At 45.7% G+C, this 19335-nt stretch overlaps 1 protein-coding gene across 4 annotated transcripts in view; it reads left to right on the top strand.

The window, feature by feature from the left end:
* Window positions 1-19335, top strand: part of atrn (attractin) — a 161190-nt gene that overhangs the window by 33844 nt on the left and 108011 nt on the right. For all 4 annotated transcript variants that reach the window (XM_088919947.1, XM_088919954.1, XM_088919965.1 and 1 more), the window contains exons 2-6: window positions 1903-1986; window positions 3770-3883; window positions 15440-15568; window positions 17407-17612; window positions 18611-18779. In XM_088919947.1, coding sequence (XP_088776073.1) covers window positions 1903-1986; window positions 3770-3883; window positions 15440-15568; window positions 17407-17612; window positions 18611-18779 — 702 coding nt within the window. The remainder of the gene's footprint in view (window positions 1-1902; window positions 1987-3769; window positions 3884-15439; window positions 15569-17406; window positions 17613-18610; window positions 18780-19335) is intronic.

Below are 19335 nucleotides of genomic sequence, written 5' to 3'. Positions count from 1 at the left end.
TCTGCCCTGCTTAGTGGTGTGTGTTTAACCCCTGGCCGTCTGGCTGCCGCGGTGCCTGCTGTACTTTGGAGGTTAGGGAGCAGTCCGGCTTTGAGAGACCAGCGCTTGGTGAGCTGTTGAAAGTGCGGCAGTGGTCCCGCAGTGTGGAGGAGGGGGGTGCGTGCGAGAGGTTGTCTGGGGCCAGCAGCACTCGACTCCACTCTCCAGAGAGGGACGGAGAGACTGTTTCCGCTCAGCTGTACTGACTGTGGGCCCGAGAGGTGCGACCGGTGCTCAGGGCTGGGTGTCTTGGCCTAGAGTCAGAACTTCAGCCTCATGTTCACTTTCCATCTGCTTCTTGACTCTAGTGTTCAGGCAGATCTTTTTTATTTATAAAAGGCACCTCATACTGTGCATCACATTGTTTGGGGTTTGGGAATGTGGTTTATTTTTTCTTAAATATTTGTGGCCTAGTGCTGCTCAAACTAATTTAAATACCATGTTATTCTTAGGCTATTTTGTAAGCAGGTCTTGACATTTTCTTTACCACAGAGAAGCCTTCGTTTGCGCCCTGTAAAAGCAGCCACAGAGCACTGTTGACTTGGAAACAGTGCAGTATGTTTGCCAAAACCCCACAGCATCACTGTGCTGTGCATTCAGTCTGCTGCTCCTCAGACCTCACTGACTTCATATGCCTGTGTTACTTTCATGACCCACACTGATGATTTTCCTGCACATAATTTACCTTGTGACCTTCCGATAGTGGGGGAAAAAACGAGAATTCCTCTTCCCAGGACAGGGCTCTGATCAATGGGAGGCTGTGCTTTCTGTTCTAGTACTCAGGACTGGAATGATTTCAGCCTGTATCAGGATCTGAAAGCGCTGATTTGAAACTCACTTTTATACTTTATTTAATTTACTGTATTGAAGCATGAATTTATGATAATCCAATGTTTTGCTTTGTTATCGTAAAGTACCTTGGTCACATGACATGCTATATAAAGTTTTATCCTTTTTATATACTTTTTAAAAAAATCTAAAAATTCTTAATGAAGTTCTACCTGTTCTCAGGGTCGATTTGACTGGAATGTTGCTAGGCAGTCAGTATAGCTCTTTGTACAAATTCGTATATACTCTTATAAAGTTAACGCTCTGTGGTAGGGTATTGCAAATTTCCTCTGCTGATGCCAGATTCAGAGTAATTGATAAAAAGTAACATAGTGCTTTACTGTACTATTTGGGCTTAGCAAACATAGACAAAGATGGGCCAAACCAGTTATATGGGCCAGAAGGGCAGATGGAATACTACCGACTTGGCTTGTACTCCCCAGAGTAGTTTGTTTTGTTCTTGAGGTATTTCCCTCATGCATTAACTTGTTTGGTCTGTTCAATTTCTCCTCAAGGCTTCCTCCCCATGGCTCTGACTTTGTTTTCCACAAGTGCAGTCAGACACAAGTTCCATCTTCTCAGTGTTTCCCAAGAGTTTCGCCCTTGTATCTGAAAAAGATCATCTATGAACAGAATCTAGGAAGATCCCACCTCACTGTAGTTGCACTGTGAGCACATTGAGCTTTCTGCTCTAACTGGTGCATTTTCAGAAAACACCTGTTTGCAGAGTGACTGAACTAGTGTACCTGCAAGGGACGTTATTCAGGGGCTTCAACCTACAGTAATTGTGCAGGTCAGGACTTGAATATGGTGGTTTCTATGCCACCAGCAGCCTGGGATGAAAGGTCGATTAATCTGCTTCATTATTTTTTCACTCTTTCAAATAAAAATCACTTGGTTTTGCGGGGCCCTGTCCTGGGGCCAGTGGGTGTTGGGTCTTGGGGCAGTCTGAAGTCTAGGGCCAGTGACGGGCGCGGGGGCCGGGGGGCGGCATTGGACGCGGGACCTGTGACTCACTGCTGTGCTCTCCTGCAGGCTGACGGGCTCCTCGGGGTTTCTGACGGACGGCCCAGGGAACTACAAGTACAAGACCAAGTGCACCTGGCTGATCGAGGGACAGTGAGTATAGCCGTCCGGTGCCGCCAGTCCACACCTGCAGGAGTATTGGGGCCTCACGGTTCTGGACTGACCCAAATCCTGACCTGAAACAAAGCAAGCTGTGCTCTACTACTCCTCCAGCTAGGAGATTCTCTAGTTAGGAGAATTTAAACTTCCTATAACATACATAACGTAATAGTTTGAAAGATCAAACATTTTGAGAGCTTGGAAGGATGCAATAGTCCTTATTAATGAAACAGAGGTTGGTAAAGGGGCTGAGTATCCAGAGCTCACCAGTAATGAAGTCCTGCAGACGTAAGGTCAGCAGTTCCTGCAGTGGGGCAGCCCAGGCCTGAAATCTGGGGTCTCAAACTCAGATCCTGTAAAGCCTTGTTGTCTGGCTTTTGTTCAAACAGTTACCCAGATTATTTTCTAAATTAGATGTATATACAGTAGGTTTTTTACAGCTCTTTTAACAACATGAATCTCTTGTATAATGTACAGTTATCTACAAATCACCCTGGAGCCTGGTTAGAGGACGTTATGCAGCTGATTAAATAATTGGATCACGTATGTAATTGAGAACATGGTTGGAACAGAAGATCTTCCAGGAAATGAGATTGAGACTGCTGTTTATCATTGGATCTTCTATGCAGCACCTTTTAATGCTGCTACCTCTCTAAATGCGCCTCAGTGTTTTGCATGCAGGACCTTGTTGAGCCCTTTGTGGTCACTGTTTCATGGTTTCCTGCCTGTCGCTGGCTCTCTAGCTCTGCCCTTCTGAAGTCTCACTGGCCTTTGCACAGATCTTGACCGAGTATCAGAACCACACCGCGCACGATGACCAGAGAGCAGGAAGAGCAGGAAATGAAATGACAGATGAGTGAAGATAAAAATGACTTTTTAGCTGATTTGAAGCGATCACTCTGGTAATTGGCTTCCTGAGTTAGGCAGATTCAAACGAGGAAAGATTAGCCGAAGAGACGGGAATGAGCCAAGAGCTAGGATGCTCTGAGTGAGCGAGCCCTGAGAGTTCCAGGGAGCCCACCATGCTCTGTCAGCAGCAAGGCGCAGAGTTTCAAAGTGCTGCTGTTCGTTTAATGAAACACTTCCTACTTCTGGAGCTCTTGTGGGGAAGAGCCGCGCAGTTGCAGTCACCCGGCCCCGGCGGCCCCAGTGGGCCCCACAGCTCCCAGTTACATGGCCGGGCGGCGCCGCTGGGCCTGGCAGGGCGGAGAGGGGCCGGTTGTGGGGGGGTGGGGGTCTCTGCCAGTGTGGAGATCTGACCTGGCTTCCCTGAGAGGAAAAGGAACATGAAGTAACGCGTTTCTTTCCACACTGGCCATCTTCCTGCCACTCATCACTCGTGAGGAAACGGAAGATTCCTGCACTGTGTGGCTGGGAGCTCCGTCTGTTGTCTAATGTGCTTTTCAGCGTGACAGAGCCATTAATACTCTGGCTCTGGTAAGGACTTGTGTGCCAGGGGTATTAATTAAAATGATCGGAGCCGCTGTCTGTTCCCCTTATTCACCTCGTTCAGTGCTCACTGTAGGAGTGTCCGCAGCATGCCAAGTTTCAGATCTTTATCCTTTATCTGAATTTGGACAATTGAGGCCATCGTTCCTGAGGCTTTGTTTAAACTGTACAACTGTACAACTCTGAAACAGTCCCTAGTTTTTTGGGTAGTTTTCCCTAGTTATCACTAAAGAGCATATGTGCAGTTTTTTTAATAAAAAGTTCTTTGAAAGTATTTGCAGAAGCCGTGGAAAGAGGCGAAAGATGACTTCTCGCACTTTCTCTCCAGACCCAACACCATCCTCAGGCTGCGGTTCAACCACTTCGCCACGGAGTGCAGCTGGGACCACCTGTACGTGTACGACGGAGACTCCATCTACAGCCCCCTGCTGGCAGCCTTCAGGTACAGTGCCCTGCGAAAGGAGCAGCTTGTCCTACCACTAATATGGGACCCTGTTTAAGTCAATAAAATTGCACTGATTGTTTACAGCTATGCATTGCTTACACTCTTCTGAATTTTACTTTATAGGTACAGTTGTACTCTGGTACTTGTTGGGATTACAATCAGGAAAAGCACACTGTATAATGAGTCAGCGGATACCAAATTAATTTTCCCCTCTGGATTAATATTTCTTATTGTGACTTCATTGTATGATGTATGGAATTAGGGGCCTGTTTTCAGTGATTGTACAGGAACTGCTCAGAATCGCAATGCATGGCAGTTCAATCCATTCTGCATCCTTCAAGTAGCAGGCTTTTGTGCCAGGAATGCTGCCTTATTCTAAGGGCGTTGACTAGCCAGCGGTAAAGATAGTCTATATTTGCCTCAATGGTAGCATTTTTACTAGAACGTTCAACCTGTAACACTTAGGAACAGTAGACGCTGTGCGGTGGGAATCATATCCGTCATTCTTTTCTCTCTTACACTGCGTAGTATCACAACAACCCTGCTTATTGGACTTTCGAGAGAGACTACAGAGCCAGAACCTTTATGCCAGTTCTGTTGTTTTGACTCCTCTGACCTCTGCAGAATTGGTTCCACATGGTTGTTTCCACATTTCATGTATAACCACAAACACTGGCCCAGGCGCACTAATCAGACCCCAACCTTGTTTACAGGCCTGAGGCAGTTCACACAAGCCTCTCATTTGTGCTGGAAAAGCCACGTGCCTACAGATTCATGAAAGTAACTTCATTTAGTTACCGATTTATTTTTACTGGTGATGGCTTGTTCGAGGTGGGAGTTCTTCACTGTTAATATTTTAGCCCTGGTTAAGCGTGTAGCAGGACCTTGCTCACGCGCTTCGTGAGAGTAGCGGCCGTCCGGAGAGCTGCTGGTTGCTGCAGCTGCCAAGTGCTCTTCTCTCCTGTGTCTTTCCTCCTTGGTAACATCCACTTCAGGTGTTCTTGACTTAGTTTAGAAATGAACAATAAAGCTAGTTATCTGATGTCAAAAAATTGGTATTAATTATATTGGTAAATAAATTGGTTTTATTCTTAACAATTTATGTAAATTATCAAATAAAAAAAATCTCTCTCTAGAGAGTTTCTGCTCTTACCTGGAGTGACCTGTCCACTTGCAGTGATATTGGGAGCAGAATTCTGCCATTATAACCAAGAAACATTAATTTACAGCTCCAGAATTTGCCAGGTCATTAATTGTGGATATATTAACTATGTGGGGAAAAAGGGTTTAAGGTAGAGGGCCACCTCTGAGGTGATGAAAATACTCAGCTTAGTGTATTCGACGCGGCCGTAGACAGCTCCAAATTGATAGTTGGAAAGAATCACCGTAAAAGAACGCTTGAATTTTCCACTTTGCCCAGGAATGTGCTCTGGGACAAAGCAGTTGAAATGTTCTGTTGTGACTCTTATTTAACAGAAGCAGGGAATCCTGCAAGGCTCCTTTGGTCGATGAGGTGGTACAGATGGGCAGTGCGCAGGCTCTGAAGCTTTTCCTTTGCGTTTTATTTGCAAGGCACACGGGATAGCAAAGCAGCTCTGGGGCAGGTGTGGACGTTGTGGGGTCTTCAGCTTCGACTGCACGTGCTCAGGGCGTTAGTCATGGCCAAGCACACTGATCAGTGGATGCCGTCCGGTGTTACATAAGAGAGGCTACAAGGAGAAGAAAGTCACTTAGCCCTTCTAAATTGTTCTGATGGGTTGTGAGCAGCCTCTCGATCCTGTGATCTCCTTGAGATGGTGCTGAAGGTGGGCTGGGCTAACTTGGAGAGGTGCACTGGTCGGCCCCTGAGCAGCAGTCTGGGGCAGCTCTTTGTGCAGGGAGGGTTAGACTCTCTTACTTGCTCAGGCCTTTGTTTTAGTCCATTTGACCATTTGTTTTGTAAAAATAAATATATAAAATGTGTAATTGTTATAATACAGGAGCTGTGCACACCAGAGAAACACTGTACTTTTACGGTCAGCTTTCAAATAAGCGTCTTTTGAATTCTATTTTTCTTTTTCCACGTTGTGCTGATGTGCTGTGAATATTTGCATGAGCACCTGTAATCCTGTAATCTTGCGCCGATGGCTACAGGCTGTGCTGCAGGCAGCACTGTTGTAAAACCTCTCCCATGCTGCTCATGTAACTGTGCCATGCGGGTGAGGCTTAAGGGTGGAACAGCAGCTAATTTTGACTTTATACTTGTATGGTTAAATCTCATATATATGATGACGATCTTGTTGACGCTGCTGTGTCCTGTATTGGTGTTCTTTTCTTTCACTGTGTCTTCTGTTCTACAATGGAACAAGACCTTAGCCAGGTTGACCTTGTCAGAGCCTCTGTTGTCAGCTGACTTATCTTCACTGTCTTTGGTCAAAGGATTTGCCTCTCTTAGGATTGAGCTTGTTCAACAGGGAATTCCAGTTCTGGGAGGGAGGGTGCAGTTTTGATTCAGGCAGATGTCTCGTCCTCCTTGGAGAAAATGACCGGAATTAATTTAAAAATCTGTTACAGAGTGAGATTTACTGGTCTGTTTTAACTGCACTAGGAAGTGACAAAAAAGAATTAGAAAAAAACCCTTATAGCAAGCTACAACATTGTGCACTTCCATCCTGAGGACGGTCATTTCACCAAATACAGGCAGAATGAGAAAAGAGTCATTGAGTTGTTTTTAAAATAGGAAGACTTGACTTGCCAGTAGTTGTGAAGAGAAGATATTTCTGCTGTTTCTGGTCCTTCTCCAGTATCCTGGTTTAATCAGGATGAGCTTTGCACACAAAACCAAATTTCACTTGATTGTGTCATGCTCATGTCTTGACACTGCGTGACCTAACAAGGAAGTGGAAACGAGCAGTGGGAACAAAGGAACCACTCTAACTCACTTGGCTTTTGTTAAAGTGGGATATGCAACTTTTAACCTGACTAATGTAAAAAAAACAGTACGGGTACTGAGCTTGTTTGCTTGCCTGATGCCCTGTGTTGCTGCTCATCCTCACCAGAGCAGTGCCATCACTGGGCTGCTGTGTGTGTTTGTCTCAGTGTCCTGATCTGTCCTGCTCTGTGAAAGGAGCACACATATGCTACCACTGCCCTTCCTGGTCAGGATCTAATGCAACAGATGCTCAGGAAAAAAACAAATGTTTTTGAATGAAAGAAAATGCTCTAAAATGGTTATACGAGGGTCAGAATCAAATTAAAGAGAACTAATAGATTGAATTTCAAGCACAGGTAGAAAAAATGTTATCGAAAGTCCAAGAGGGAGGTTTTAGTGAATAATAACAGGGATTGTCAGTCTGTTTGCAACAGAATAGGAAGTGTCCCAATGCAAAACAAGATCCGTCCATCCTTGTTCTATGTGCTTAACTCAGTTCAGGGTGGTGGGGAGCCAGGGCCCATCCCAGCAAGCAGTGGGTGCAAGGCACACCGGTCCATCACAGGCAGACACGCTCGTACTCACACTAGGTTCAGTTCGCATTTTCTTTACAAGGTTGTTGCATCTTGGCTCCCCTACACATTCACCACCGCCCGCTAGCCGTCTTGTCAACACCAGTTTTAGTGTTTGCTTTGAACAATCCCGTGGGCATGTGATGTCTCCAGCCGCTGACAGGAGCGAGCAGTCCCTGTTAATCCCAGGAGTTGGGCTGCAGCGCGATTCAACACGAAGGGCTAGGCAGAGCTTTTCTGCTTCTTTGGTTCCTGATAACTTTTCCTTCCTTTCTAAGTAATGACCTTGCAGTTTTCTTCAGTCATTTTGCTGACAGTGCTAATTGGACAAATTGATTTTGTTTGTCTTTGTGAGCAGAGGAGCTCACAGGGTCCCATCTTCAACACTGCCAGCCTCTCCAGCCTGTCTGCTGTCATGGTGGAGGTCACTCACTCGGTCTTCACTTGCTATAGAGCCACGGAGCACTTTACAGGATTATATAGCATTTCCCAGTACTGTACAGCAATGTGCCCAATGGTTACTCCCCATGCGTAGTCATGCGTTTATAGTGCATTTAAATAAGATAAATCATGGACAGTCTTCCATCAATTCGTACTATCAATTTGTACACTGACTGCGGTATATAGTTGGGAAAAAATATAATCCATGCAGTATAATTTTTAATATTCAGAAAATAATACCTGAAAGAATGCAGGTGAAAATAAAATTGCAGGCATATTTTTAACCCTATATGCATCCACTTGATCATTCATTATTAAGTGCTTATTCCTCGTCAGGGCTGAGGTGGCACAGAGCTGATTCTGGTAGCACAGTTAGTTAGCCCTGGATGGGGCAGATGAGAGACACTGATTAACCTAGTGAACGCCCTTCAAAGAATCCATGCAGATGAGAACATGCAGACTCCACACAGAAGGTCCAGATTGGAACTCGGGACCCAAGAACAGTATATACCCATCCGTATATTTCTAATGAAGCCAAGAAAATATGGTGCAAAAGAGTGACGCCGTTCCAAAATGGAACCAGTCATTAGCTGGATAATGTGGAAAAGTGGAAGGGTGAGGTCTGTAAAATACCTTATGCTAACATACTGTTTGTTTCAAGATCTCAGTTTTTGCAGTGTCCTGACTCCTGAACTAGAATAAGGTTTCAGGGAGAAGCAGTTTCAGTCTGTGCATTGCAATCCAGTTGATTTCCTGGCCTTTCCTGATATCTTAGGCATCTCAGATTCCCTAAACTTCCTCTAGACATAAGTGTGAGTGAGCGTCTAATGGGATTTTCCCCATAAGCCCCGTCTGTTTTAAGGCAGTGGACAAACAGCAGCTGCACTTCGCAGCTCTGCTTTACTATTACTCTACCTGTTGTAGTGTGCTCTCACGAGGCACCAGTTCTGTAGGGGTTTGGGCATTTACTGGGACAATTATTAATTGTGGCAGTAAATCACAAAATGATTCTTTTAATGGCCTTAGAATCCAACCATGCGATATAACTCAAACAACGCACACACACAGGTACTAATACACAAGAATACATTTATTAATACATAGAATATGCATATAAACCTAACAGATCCTATCGTGAGGGTTATCAGAATACAAAGGTATATATTCATTCAGTTACGAAGTTACATATATCAAGAGGACATACATTCAGTATATCATTCATTTAGACCGTTTCTTGAATGAACTTGGTTACAACTTCTACATTAGATACTGAAAACAAGTACATAACTCTTAGGAATTAAATTGATATCATCTGGTTGGGATAACAATTGAATTCTCGAGCAGTAATGCAGTGAAGTTGAATACTCATCCAATCTCTGGGGATTCAGATCTCCTGCAGACACAAGCAAAGAAACAGTTGCAGGCTTGTTGCTGTCCAATCTGCGCTCTCTGGCTCCGTGCCAGGCTGTGCTGTGCGGCTTGCGACGGTGCGCTGCTGATGCTCTCTGAAGACCGACTAGTTAGTTTTGGCTGAAACTAGCACAGTTGTGCACAGGAGAAAAGATGACTGTGGGTCCCAGCAGGTTAGGAAGAAGACCGGTTCGATAGTGATTCAGCTGTCCACAGTTCTGACCTGTTCACAAGGCTTGCTGCTGGTGCTAACCTCGGGTGGATCTTTTGGTTACTCTCTGGCAACCTCCGCTCTCAACTCTTAGAACAAAGCAAAGTTCTGGCACTCGGACACACTGGCCGTTACGTGGTTGTCCGGGCTGAGTCTCAGGATGGTCTGGAGGTGCGCTGCGAGAATGTCCTGCCCTTGGGAGCCTTCTGCTCCTGGGCCTTCCTGCCCTGGAATTGTCTCGCACCCCTGGAATTCTCCTTTTGGAATTCTCTGTGTTGCCTGTTTTTACCTGGAGGAACTTCAGCTCGTTCATTGGCTGAAAGTTCCATGGGCATCAGAGTCCCACGTGGGTTACTCGGCCCTACCAGTTCCTGATTGGCTAATGATGAGTAACCATGCCCTCTGACCTTGGGGTTGTAAACCACTTGGATGAGGCTCTCCCTTGGAATCTTGCAGACTTTTAGGCGCCAATGGATGACCACTGATCCTGATAGCCAGGCTTAGCTAAGTGCATCCCCATTTGGGAGCTGTCCCTTATCAAAAGAAAACATCTTTAAATCAGCCTGCATGAATAGCTTCTCTGTGGCTGCACCACAGAGATGAAGAGAGAGATGGGGCCTCATTTGGGAAAGCACAGCAACACTTAATTCTGTCTTATTAACAAGCATTGCCACTACACTGTAATGGCCAGGGGTATCTGAAGGAGGAGCAGGAGTGACTGCTGCCAGTAAGGCAGTGAAGGTGTTGTGCATGTCGGGGGAGTCCTGCTGCTGCACTCGTTTCCTTCAGCACTGTGCAGGATGTACTGCAGGGCTTACCGGTGCTGAAAGCTACCATGTGCCTTTGGTCTTGAGCTCGTAATCCCGGTATTAGCCCTGTCTGAGCTGCTCAGTGTCAGTCCTCACTGGAGTCTGCGCTGTGCTGCACACGGTCTGTTCCTCTGCAGGATCCAGGCCTCCTGGGAGGAAGAAAGGTTAACCCAGAGGGCAGGTAGGCCCGGAGGATTAGACCACTGCAAACTGCTCCGAGCCCGGCTGGGGACAGGCGTTGAGGGCGTGGTACAGAGTGATGTGTGTTGTTTGACTGGGAGGAAGAGCGTAGGTGCGCCTTAGTCTGAAGACTAAAGTGTTTGATTCTGTACTGAGCCTGATATTGACCGGTTTATCAAATTAATAACTGAGTAGTTATTATTATGTAGTACAACTGAACAAAAAAATACAACACTTGTCTGTTAAAATTGCACTAGACAGAAATAAGGATTTTCAGGGAGCACTGTGTGATGCAGCACACCGCCATGTAGGATCAGATGTGATTTGCTTAATGCAGATTTAGTTGTGACAGGATTTAATTAAGGGAATGTATAGAATAAAGACTTATTCATAAAACCTCTTTTCTGTTGTGGTACTGGCAGGGTTTTCTGCCTTGCAGCCTGATCACATCAGCTCTCTGAGCAAGGCTGAGCCAGGTCCAAACTGGGACCCTTCTGTCTACTGGGTAGCTGCTGCAAGTGGACCAGTAGGTGGCGCTCTGCCCTCTGGACTATGGTGACTGGAGACACTGCTTTCTGATGGGACAGCAAACGATTCTGACTACGGGTCATTAAAGATCTCATGGCGCTGCTTGTTAGAGACAGGATTTTAACTCTGGGGCCCTGGCTAAACCCTTGAATTCCTGCACATTTCTGACATCTCCACCGTATTTTCTGTGGCAGGTGGTTGTTGCCCTTGAGCTGCAGTGGGTCCCCTTCTTTGTCTGAAGCACTTTGAGTTCCTTTGCACAAACACGGCCTCTTCATTTGGCTGTATAAGTGCAAAGAATTATTATTATGGTATCTGTGTTACTGTGCCAGATTGAAATACCTTCAGAATTCCTTTTTTGCATGTGCTAAAAGTGACATTTCATCAATGTAAGTAAATTTGTGATTCAAAAATACATCAGTTCTGTTTTTTCAGCGTGAAGACAGCCGTGTGCTTGAAAAGCCTCCGCGCTTCTGTATTCTGACATCATCATGATCAGGATGGACTGCTGCGTTTATAAAATGTGCTGTTTAGTTGCGTGTGATGTTTCACACTTTTTTATTGATTGAAAAAAAAAAATAAAGATGTCAGTAATTTCCTTTACAGTACATGAAGCTAATCACGGAGTCTTGATTATTAAAACCTTTCACTTTTTTTACATCCTATGGAGATGCCTGGCTTCTGTCTCAGAATTGGTTATGCCAGATAAAGTGGGAATTGATTGTTTCCACAAGCTTTTCTGAAATCGGTAGGATTTGAATGGAGAATGCCGCGATTCTGTTCAAGTAGTGAAGGGGTGCAAGGGGTCTAGGAGTAAGTTGATGTGATTTTCAGAATTTATTACATAGATCACCAGAGAGCGGAGCAGATGGACATCTGCACACCTCTTCACTGGCTATGCTCTGAAACACAGGCACTTTATAAACAAGGCACAGCCCTGAACACCAAACCCTATAAACATGGAAGGTCTTCTTCCCACTTCGCCAGTGTCAACAGGATTCCTCCGCTCCTGGGCAGCAGTGGCAGAAGGGTGGCGCCATGCGCTCAGCATGGTAACAGACCTTCATGCCGTGTGAACTCGGTTATTTCTGCCTGGCGCCAGGCCTGCCACCAGGATTTTAAGCGACTCTTTGAAGCCAAAGTACCTGTACCTGTGTTGCATAGCTGGTATGGAGCTGTAGCGTAGAGACTTCCAGGACACTCCTTGACTTCTTTTGACACTGTCACCCAGTGTACACAATCACTGCGAAGAGCTCCTGTCCCGTCTCCCCTGCGAGGGCCTGTGCATTCTTCTCAACTTCACGTCTCCTTTAGTGATGTATTGCCCATTTTGTTAAAGACGGTACTGCTGGGAAGCAGTGAGTGAACCAGAGTGTTTTGAACTGGGTTTCTCTTCAGCACTGTCAAGAAGGATGTTAGGTGCTCATGGAAATAAGTGTAAAAGCTGTTTAAAGGAAAGGCCTTCTTTCTCAGAGCACCTTTTGATATGTAGGTATGAATTTCAGACCTACCTGTTTTGCTTTGATTCAGCTGCTTTCACATCATTCCACATCAAATTACTATTTTTACATTGAATACAAATCTCTGGTGTTAAAAGCACTTTTTAAAGAGAAAGTTACTTTTACAAGTTGTTTGAAATAATCCATGCCAAAGCATGCTCTGTTCCAGAAATAGTTATTGTCTGAACGAGATCCCTGGGGCTGTGGTATTAAAATGTTACAGTTGGAAAACTCCCATTAGCGAAATACAAATGCCTGTCCACCATTTCAAATGAGAATGGAACATTCCCATCCTTCCTCTCGCAGATCTTACCTGGCTTTTTAGAGATTAGTGTGCTTAATTGCTTGCAGTTAAAAGGGCAAAGCTTATTTCAGGCTGCCTGTTTATTTTGAAGTAGCCATCTAAAGCTCCCCCAGGGTAAGGGCTGGTGCTGATTGGGAGGGGGCAGGGAGTTCGTGTATGTGCTCTTTACCATGCTTATTATTTTGTTCTGAAAGTCATGCCGCACAGCACTCACAAGGTGGATTTCAAGAGTGTGCAGTGCAGAAGTCAATAATGCATTGAACTTGCCAGCTGAACCCTAAGGACTTGGAAATTTCTTTAACGATCAGGAGTTGTGATGGAACGGGACAATTAACAGCTGCTGTTTGTGGGATGCATGTTAGCAAATGGAGAACGGAGAGGAGGGCACCTGCATGGGAATGAGTGTGCTGTGAAACAGGTGAATCACTGACTAGGAGGTTTGTTTGTTTCCCAGCCTTTCTGAACTTGAACTTGAACCCCAGAGATTTGTGTTTACTGTGAAGCATTGATCACAAGAGAGTTAGCTTTTTCAGCTTCCACCTCCTCAGCAGAAGACATTAGTCTGTGCTGTTAAACTTGTGCTAGTTAGGCACTTTATTTCTGTCCAGAGCAAAATGTTGAGGGACAGACGGATGCAGTGGCTGGAGTGCCAAGGGAATGTAATTCCTCTGCACACGGCTTTGGTCCATCTCAGGTGGTAGGAACCACAGATTCCTGTACGGAGCAAGAAAAGCAGTCGGCATTATTTTGGTTTCAGTCGTCTGTCTAGAAAGGCTTTCTGAAAATAATCACTGATGTTAAATAAAGATTATTAGATCTAAAAAGCCATTAAATGGATCAGGGTGCAATGCAGTGGGAGTTTTATTTGTGTTCTTGTCCTTCAAGTAATGCTGGGCGATAATTATCGCGATATAATTTTTCTCGATATAATTTTAACAAAAGTTCGATAAATGTTCGATATATATGTTTATGCTTTGCGCATGGTATGCGCATGCGCACAAAATACTGCGCGAGTGCGGGTGCGTGCTGCAGACCGGGCAGCTAACGTGGTGGTGTTGACCCACACGGTGGCGGCTGACAGGATTGTAGTTAGAGTGGAGAAATGATCGACTCTAAAGAAAATGTAGTGCTGCCGTCGACAGAAAAGGTCATTCAACTTCGGTAATTTGGAGATATTTTGGCTTTTTACGATCAGACATAAAACAGAGCAGCCTGCGCTGCAAACTGTGCCGCAGATCCGTGCCAGCAAATACAGGTAACACCACGAACCTATTTCACCATTTAAAACAACATCACCCGCAGAAAGTAAAAAATTACAGCCACAAACTAGTGTTGTTAGTGGAAGGGGACCATCTGTAAGCACCAGGCCAGTATTCAGTGCGACTACACAGCAGCAATCCATAGTAGCATCATTTTCGAGCACCGTGCCTTACGACAAAAAAACGAAAAGACATGAAGACATCACAAATGCGGTTGCATATTGCATTGCAAAAGACATGCTTCCCATTAGCACTGTCGAAAATGAGGGATTCAAGAAGCTTACTCAGTGCTCAGACACGAGCTACCTGGTCGTAAACATTTTGCACTTCCTCGGCTGTATGCAGAGTGTAGGGAGATGGTAGAGCGGCAGCTGCAAACGGTGCCATTCTTCGCCACTACTTCTGATGTGATCCGTTAAAGCACTTTGAACTTTGCAGTCTGTCTGAGCCATCTTCTATGTGTGTTTTATCACACTGCAGTATTTAATTTTTATATTAAGATTTTTATTTTGTAAATTTTACTCATGCATATTTTGACATAAAAAAAGACTTTAATTCTCTCTACCTCGGATTTGTTTAATGTTTCTGCTGTTTGGCAAGTGTTTGTTGCGTTCTTAAAATAAAGAGTTGTTTAATTTACAAATTAACTGTCTGGTTTCTTCAACTTTCACTCAGGAGAAAAAATCTGCCTTTAAACTTGAAATAAATAATGATTTGACATTTATCGTGATAATTATCGATATCGACTGATATGAACATTTTTATCGTGATAATGTTTTTGGCCATATCGCCCAGCCCTACCTTCAAGGCTGTACTGAGTAACTGGAACAGTATGTTGGGAAGCTATCAGAAATCACTTCCTGACTTTCTTGTTCTGTGGGCATCACAAATTGTGGAATGTCACTTCACTCATCATTTAAGAAAAGTTAGACACCAATATATTAATATTTTGTAAAGTGTTATATAATTTTTGACTATGGATGTCACTGAGGTATCTCCAATTCACATTATGTGACAGTTGTTGCACTGTTCCCCTTGAAAATTGAGATTTGATAGGACTTACCTTGTGCATGAGCTTGAGTCATTCCTTCTAAAAAATCTGCTATGAACAAAAGTATCTTTTGACAGATACATCCGTTGAACTGAAGAACAATACAGAAAAATTCAACTAGAAAATAATGATGCGTCAGTGTAGGATTTAGGATGTAGTAATTTCAGCATCAATGACTAATAATACTTTATAGTGAATACTGAGTGGACTGGGGTCTGTGCCCCAGTGATGGTGCCTCCCCTCTTGTCAACAAGGGAAGAGGTCAGCATCCCTGGGTGTTGGTGAAGAAGACAGGGTCTCGCTGTGTCTGGGGAAAAGTTCGGTGTCCTTTTGGAAGAAGACAGAATGTGTAACCTTGACAGTCCTCTTGCCTTGCAGTGGCTTGATCGTCCCTGAGCGTTACACCAATGAGACTGTGCCGGAGGTGGTGTCCAAGTCTGGATTTGCTCTGTTGCATTTCTTCAGTGATGCGGCCTACAACCTCACTGGCTTCAACATCTCCTACAGGTAGGGCTGCCCATCTCTGCATGCCCACACGCTACACACACAAGTACCACTCACCTCAGTAACTGGGGGGTCCTTGTCAGCACACTGCCTTTCCTTACTTTTGTGGACATGTTACACTATCAGCATTTTCTTATAAAGGTACAAAGTTCCTTTGTGCTCATATTTGTTGTAAAATCCATCGCTTATTTGCGATTTCTTTTAAAGTCTCAGGAAAGTGGTATCAGTCTTGTTGATAGAGTGTAGGAGTGCATTTAAATCTAGAAACAGGAGTGACGTCTTTACCTAAAGCAGGTAGTCTGGAAAAAGCTACCCAACCATGTTGTTGTAGCCAATATCCTAGTTTCTTTAAAAAAATGTCAGGGAGAGATCCTCAGATCAGTTTTCTTTTGTAACTATTCTTGGGAGCTCGTGAGAGACTACAGTGTGGCCCTGTGCTGAGGCTCCTGCAGTAGAGTCTGTTGTGAGTGAGAAGCACTGAAAGGGGGTCTTGGTTTATGTTCAGTTTCAACAGAGACACTGGTATTCAGATCTTTACTTTGGTTCGATAACAATCTTTTTAACAGTAGCTTGAAATAGCAAAGACATGACTGATTTTTTTTTGCCATCTAAGTAACAGGGTTTCATGGTTGGTTATTGAACAGTTGGTTTCATAAGTAAGCTGCCTCTCTCTTGGTTGTGTGCTGTCTCTGTTCAGGGTACTGTCTGTGTGGGAACTTTAGGAATCCTTATGGGCGGTAGTCGCCAAGAAGACATTTAGTTTCATTGTAAGAATAATCATTGTTGTTCATTTGGTTTCTTAGTCTCTCATTGTGGGTGAACTAGATTTTTTTTCGTATGTCTTGAGGCACCTTGGTTTTAATCCAGGGTAATTCCAGGTCTTTCTACAGAGTCAAAAGGAGATAGAATGATTTTTCTCTTTCTTTTGGTATGAACCAACTAACAGGAATGCAATCTTCTTGTTTATAGCCACTTTTATGTACAAAATCTTGATTTTTTTCCCACCAGACAGGCATAAACTTTGTTTGCATCTGTGCTTTTGGAGCGTTTCAGACAAGCAGTCCAAGAACTGGTGTACTGTAGACATGAGTGTCTCTTGTAATTGAAACTATGGCCTCCAGTAAAGAAAAAAGCGTCTAGTCTGATCACAGTAACCATCAGCTATGTCTGCACTGCATCCTTAACATTTGAATAAACAGATAGTTGGGGTGGTGACATCCGCTTTGATAATTGGTCGGCTTTGCTGGTGCACTGTGTCAGGAACGGGACAGGCCCGAGCGCTGGTGTCTAACTGCCTCTCCAGCATAGCAGTGTCCCCATGTCTGTCTGGCAATAATCTTAGCAGCAGCTATATCGCCCTGCAGGTCACCACCAGCAGCCCGCTGAAGCTCAGCAGGCACGAGCCTGGACAGTACCTGCAGGGGAGACCTCCTGGGGAAAAACTAAGGCTGCTGCTGGAAGAGGTGTTAGTGGGGCCAGCAGGGGGCGCTCACCCTGCAGTCTGTGTGGCTCCTAATGCCCCAGTATAGTGACGAGGACACTAGAGTAAAAAGGCACCGTCCTTCAGATGAGACGTGAAAAAGAGGTTCTGAATCTCCGTGGTCATTAAAATCGCCAGTGGTAGGAGTGTTACCCTTCATCACTCTGTTCTCCTCCCCACTGATAACTGAGCGTACGGACACACTGGTGGCGAGGATCCCAGTTACCTGTAAAGCTCTTTGAGAAGAATAATCTTTATTATTAACCTTTGCTTTCATCTGTTCTTGTATGAGACAGCTGCACTCTGAGCCTGATTCCTGCTGTTCCTGCTGACCAATGTGCCCCCTTTCCTCTGCCTCCAGAATCAACGCCTGCCCCAATAACTGCTCGGGGAACGGGGTCTGCCGTGCGGACTCGGGGGGCGTGGGGGTGTCCTGCCAGTGTGCGGAGCACTGGAAGGGCGAGGCCTGCGACGTGCCCTACTGCCAGCAGGACTGCGGCTTCCCCAAGCGTGGCGCCTGCCAGCCCAACAGTACCAGGGGCTGCCTGTGCCGCGCCGGCTGGCAAGGTGGGCACCGAGTGTGGCGTCTACCCAGCACTGCTGCTAGAGGAGCAGGCTTCCAGCTGGTACCTGCTGCTCAGGTCAAAGATACTGTTCATGAATGAAACAATCGAGTGTTTTGTTGATGGTCTTTCACAAAGTTGTTTTAGTGAAGATGACTTTGGTTACAATACTGATTTGTAGCCACATAATTTAGGATGCAGCGTTGTTCAGGGTGAGCTGAACATTGCAGTTCATACCGTGTTCAGTTTCTTCATAAGCGAGGTTCCCCCTGTGCCCCCAGTCTCACAGCCTTGCCTCTCCCACACTGCCATGTCACAGGAAGGGTATGGGGGAGGTGCATTGTTTTTTCCTGTTGCTCTTCACTCGGCTTTTAGTAAATAAATGCATCCCTGAACTGATGAGTCGTCTTTTTCAAGTATGGAAAGGGCTTTTTAATGCAGGTTTGGTGCTTCGAGTTGAAACAGTGTTAGTTTTGAGTACGCCGCTCCACATGACTGTGCTGAGAACGGGGTGCGGACGGCACCTTCTTGGGTCCCCCCACGCGGCTCTGCTGGACCCTGGTTCAGGGTCACCTCCCGTGTGGACTGACGTTGTTTTGATCACGGGGCAGACCTGACTGAAAACTCAGGGAGGGACAACAGGGACGTGCCAGTGAAAGAAATGTGGAATTAGAAAATGCTAAAGTGCTGATTTTGTTTTTGAGGTTTGAGGGTTTTAATATAACATTCAGCTGGGGCTTTCTTATTACAGTGGGTCTCTCATCACTACAGCCTTGTGCTCTGGTGCTCATGAGGAGTTGCTGCAGACATATTGCAGGCATGATGCTTATATTAAGGCCGAGTAGCCATGTGACCCATTTCACCTTTCAGAACCGATGTGCCGGATGCAGAAAATCAATCGGGCCTCATTAGTATGTGAGCTGAGGTTTGCTTTAAACGCAAAAATCAGAGCTGCCTGTGCTGGTGTTGGCGGCGGTGATCTGAGTGTCTTGATCTCTGCAGGTCCAGACTGCTCCATCCCCGAGCCGGCCAACCAGTCCTTCTGGCGGCGCGAGGAGCACGCCGTGCGCAGCCTGGCCCGCGCCTCGCACAAGGCTGCGGTGGATGGCGGTGTCATGTGGGTGATTGGGGGATACATGTTCAACTACTCGGACTACGAGATGGTGAAAGCGTGAGTACCGCTCCGGCCTGCGCCTCGCACGGACGCGGCAGGCCGCTGGCTCGGTGTCCCTCTGCGGCGCCTCGGCGATTTAACAGCCCGCACAAGCAGTGTGGTGTGAGAGGAAACACACAGGCAAGCACACCAAGACAAGATTTGTCGTGGGCATCGCTGTACAAAACTACAAAAAAAACCCAACACTGAACATGCAATACAGAGAGCAGTCACTTAGTTGCGTTTAAAGTGATGTGTGGATCTGAGTTTATGCGGGTAGACCTGCTGATGACCTTCTGTTTCACCACAAAAAGCGAAGAATCAGCTGACAAAAAGAATCTGCATCTGTGCTTGCCCCTGTCCTGCTTACATCGAGGCAGCCGGACTGCTGGAGTCACTGGTTCATCTCCGGCGGCCGGGACAGGCCTTGGGGCTCTCGGTACTGTCTTGTGCACGGGCTTGCTTGCAGGAGAATCCAACCAGCGCGCGAGCAGGTTAACAGGCCCATGCAGTTGAATAGCACTGAGGGTCCCACTGTGCTGCGCTGGGGCTGGGCCCACTAACAGCTGCTCCT

Source organism: Atractosteus spatula, chromosome 1 (genome assembly GCF_055471065.1).
Source record: "Atractosteus spatula isolate fAtrSpa1 chromosome 1, fAtrSpa1.hap1, whole genome shotgun sequence".
Taxonomy (NCBI): Eukaryota; Metazoa; Chordata; class Actinopteri; order Semionotiformes; family Lepisosteidae; genus Atractosteus; species Atractosteus spatula.
The sequence above is the reverse complement of the archived record's forward strand: the minus strand, read 5'-3'. Positions and strand labels throughout refer to the sequence as shown.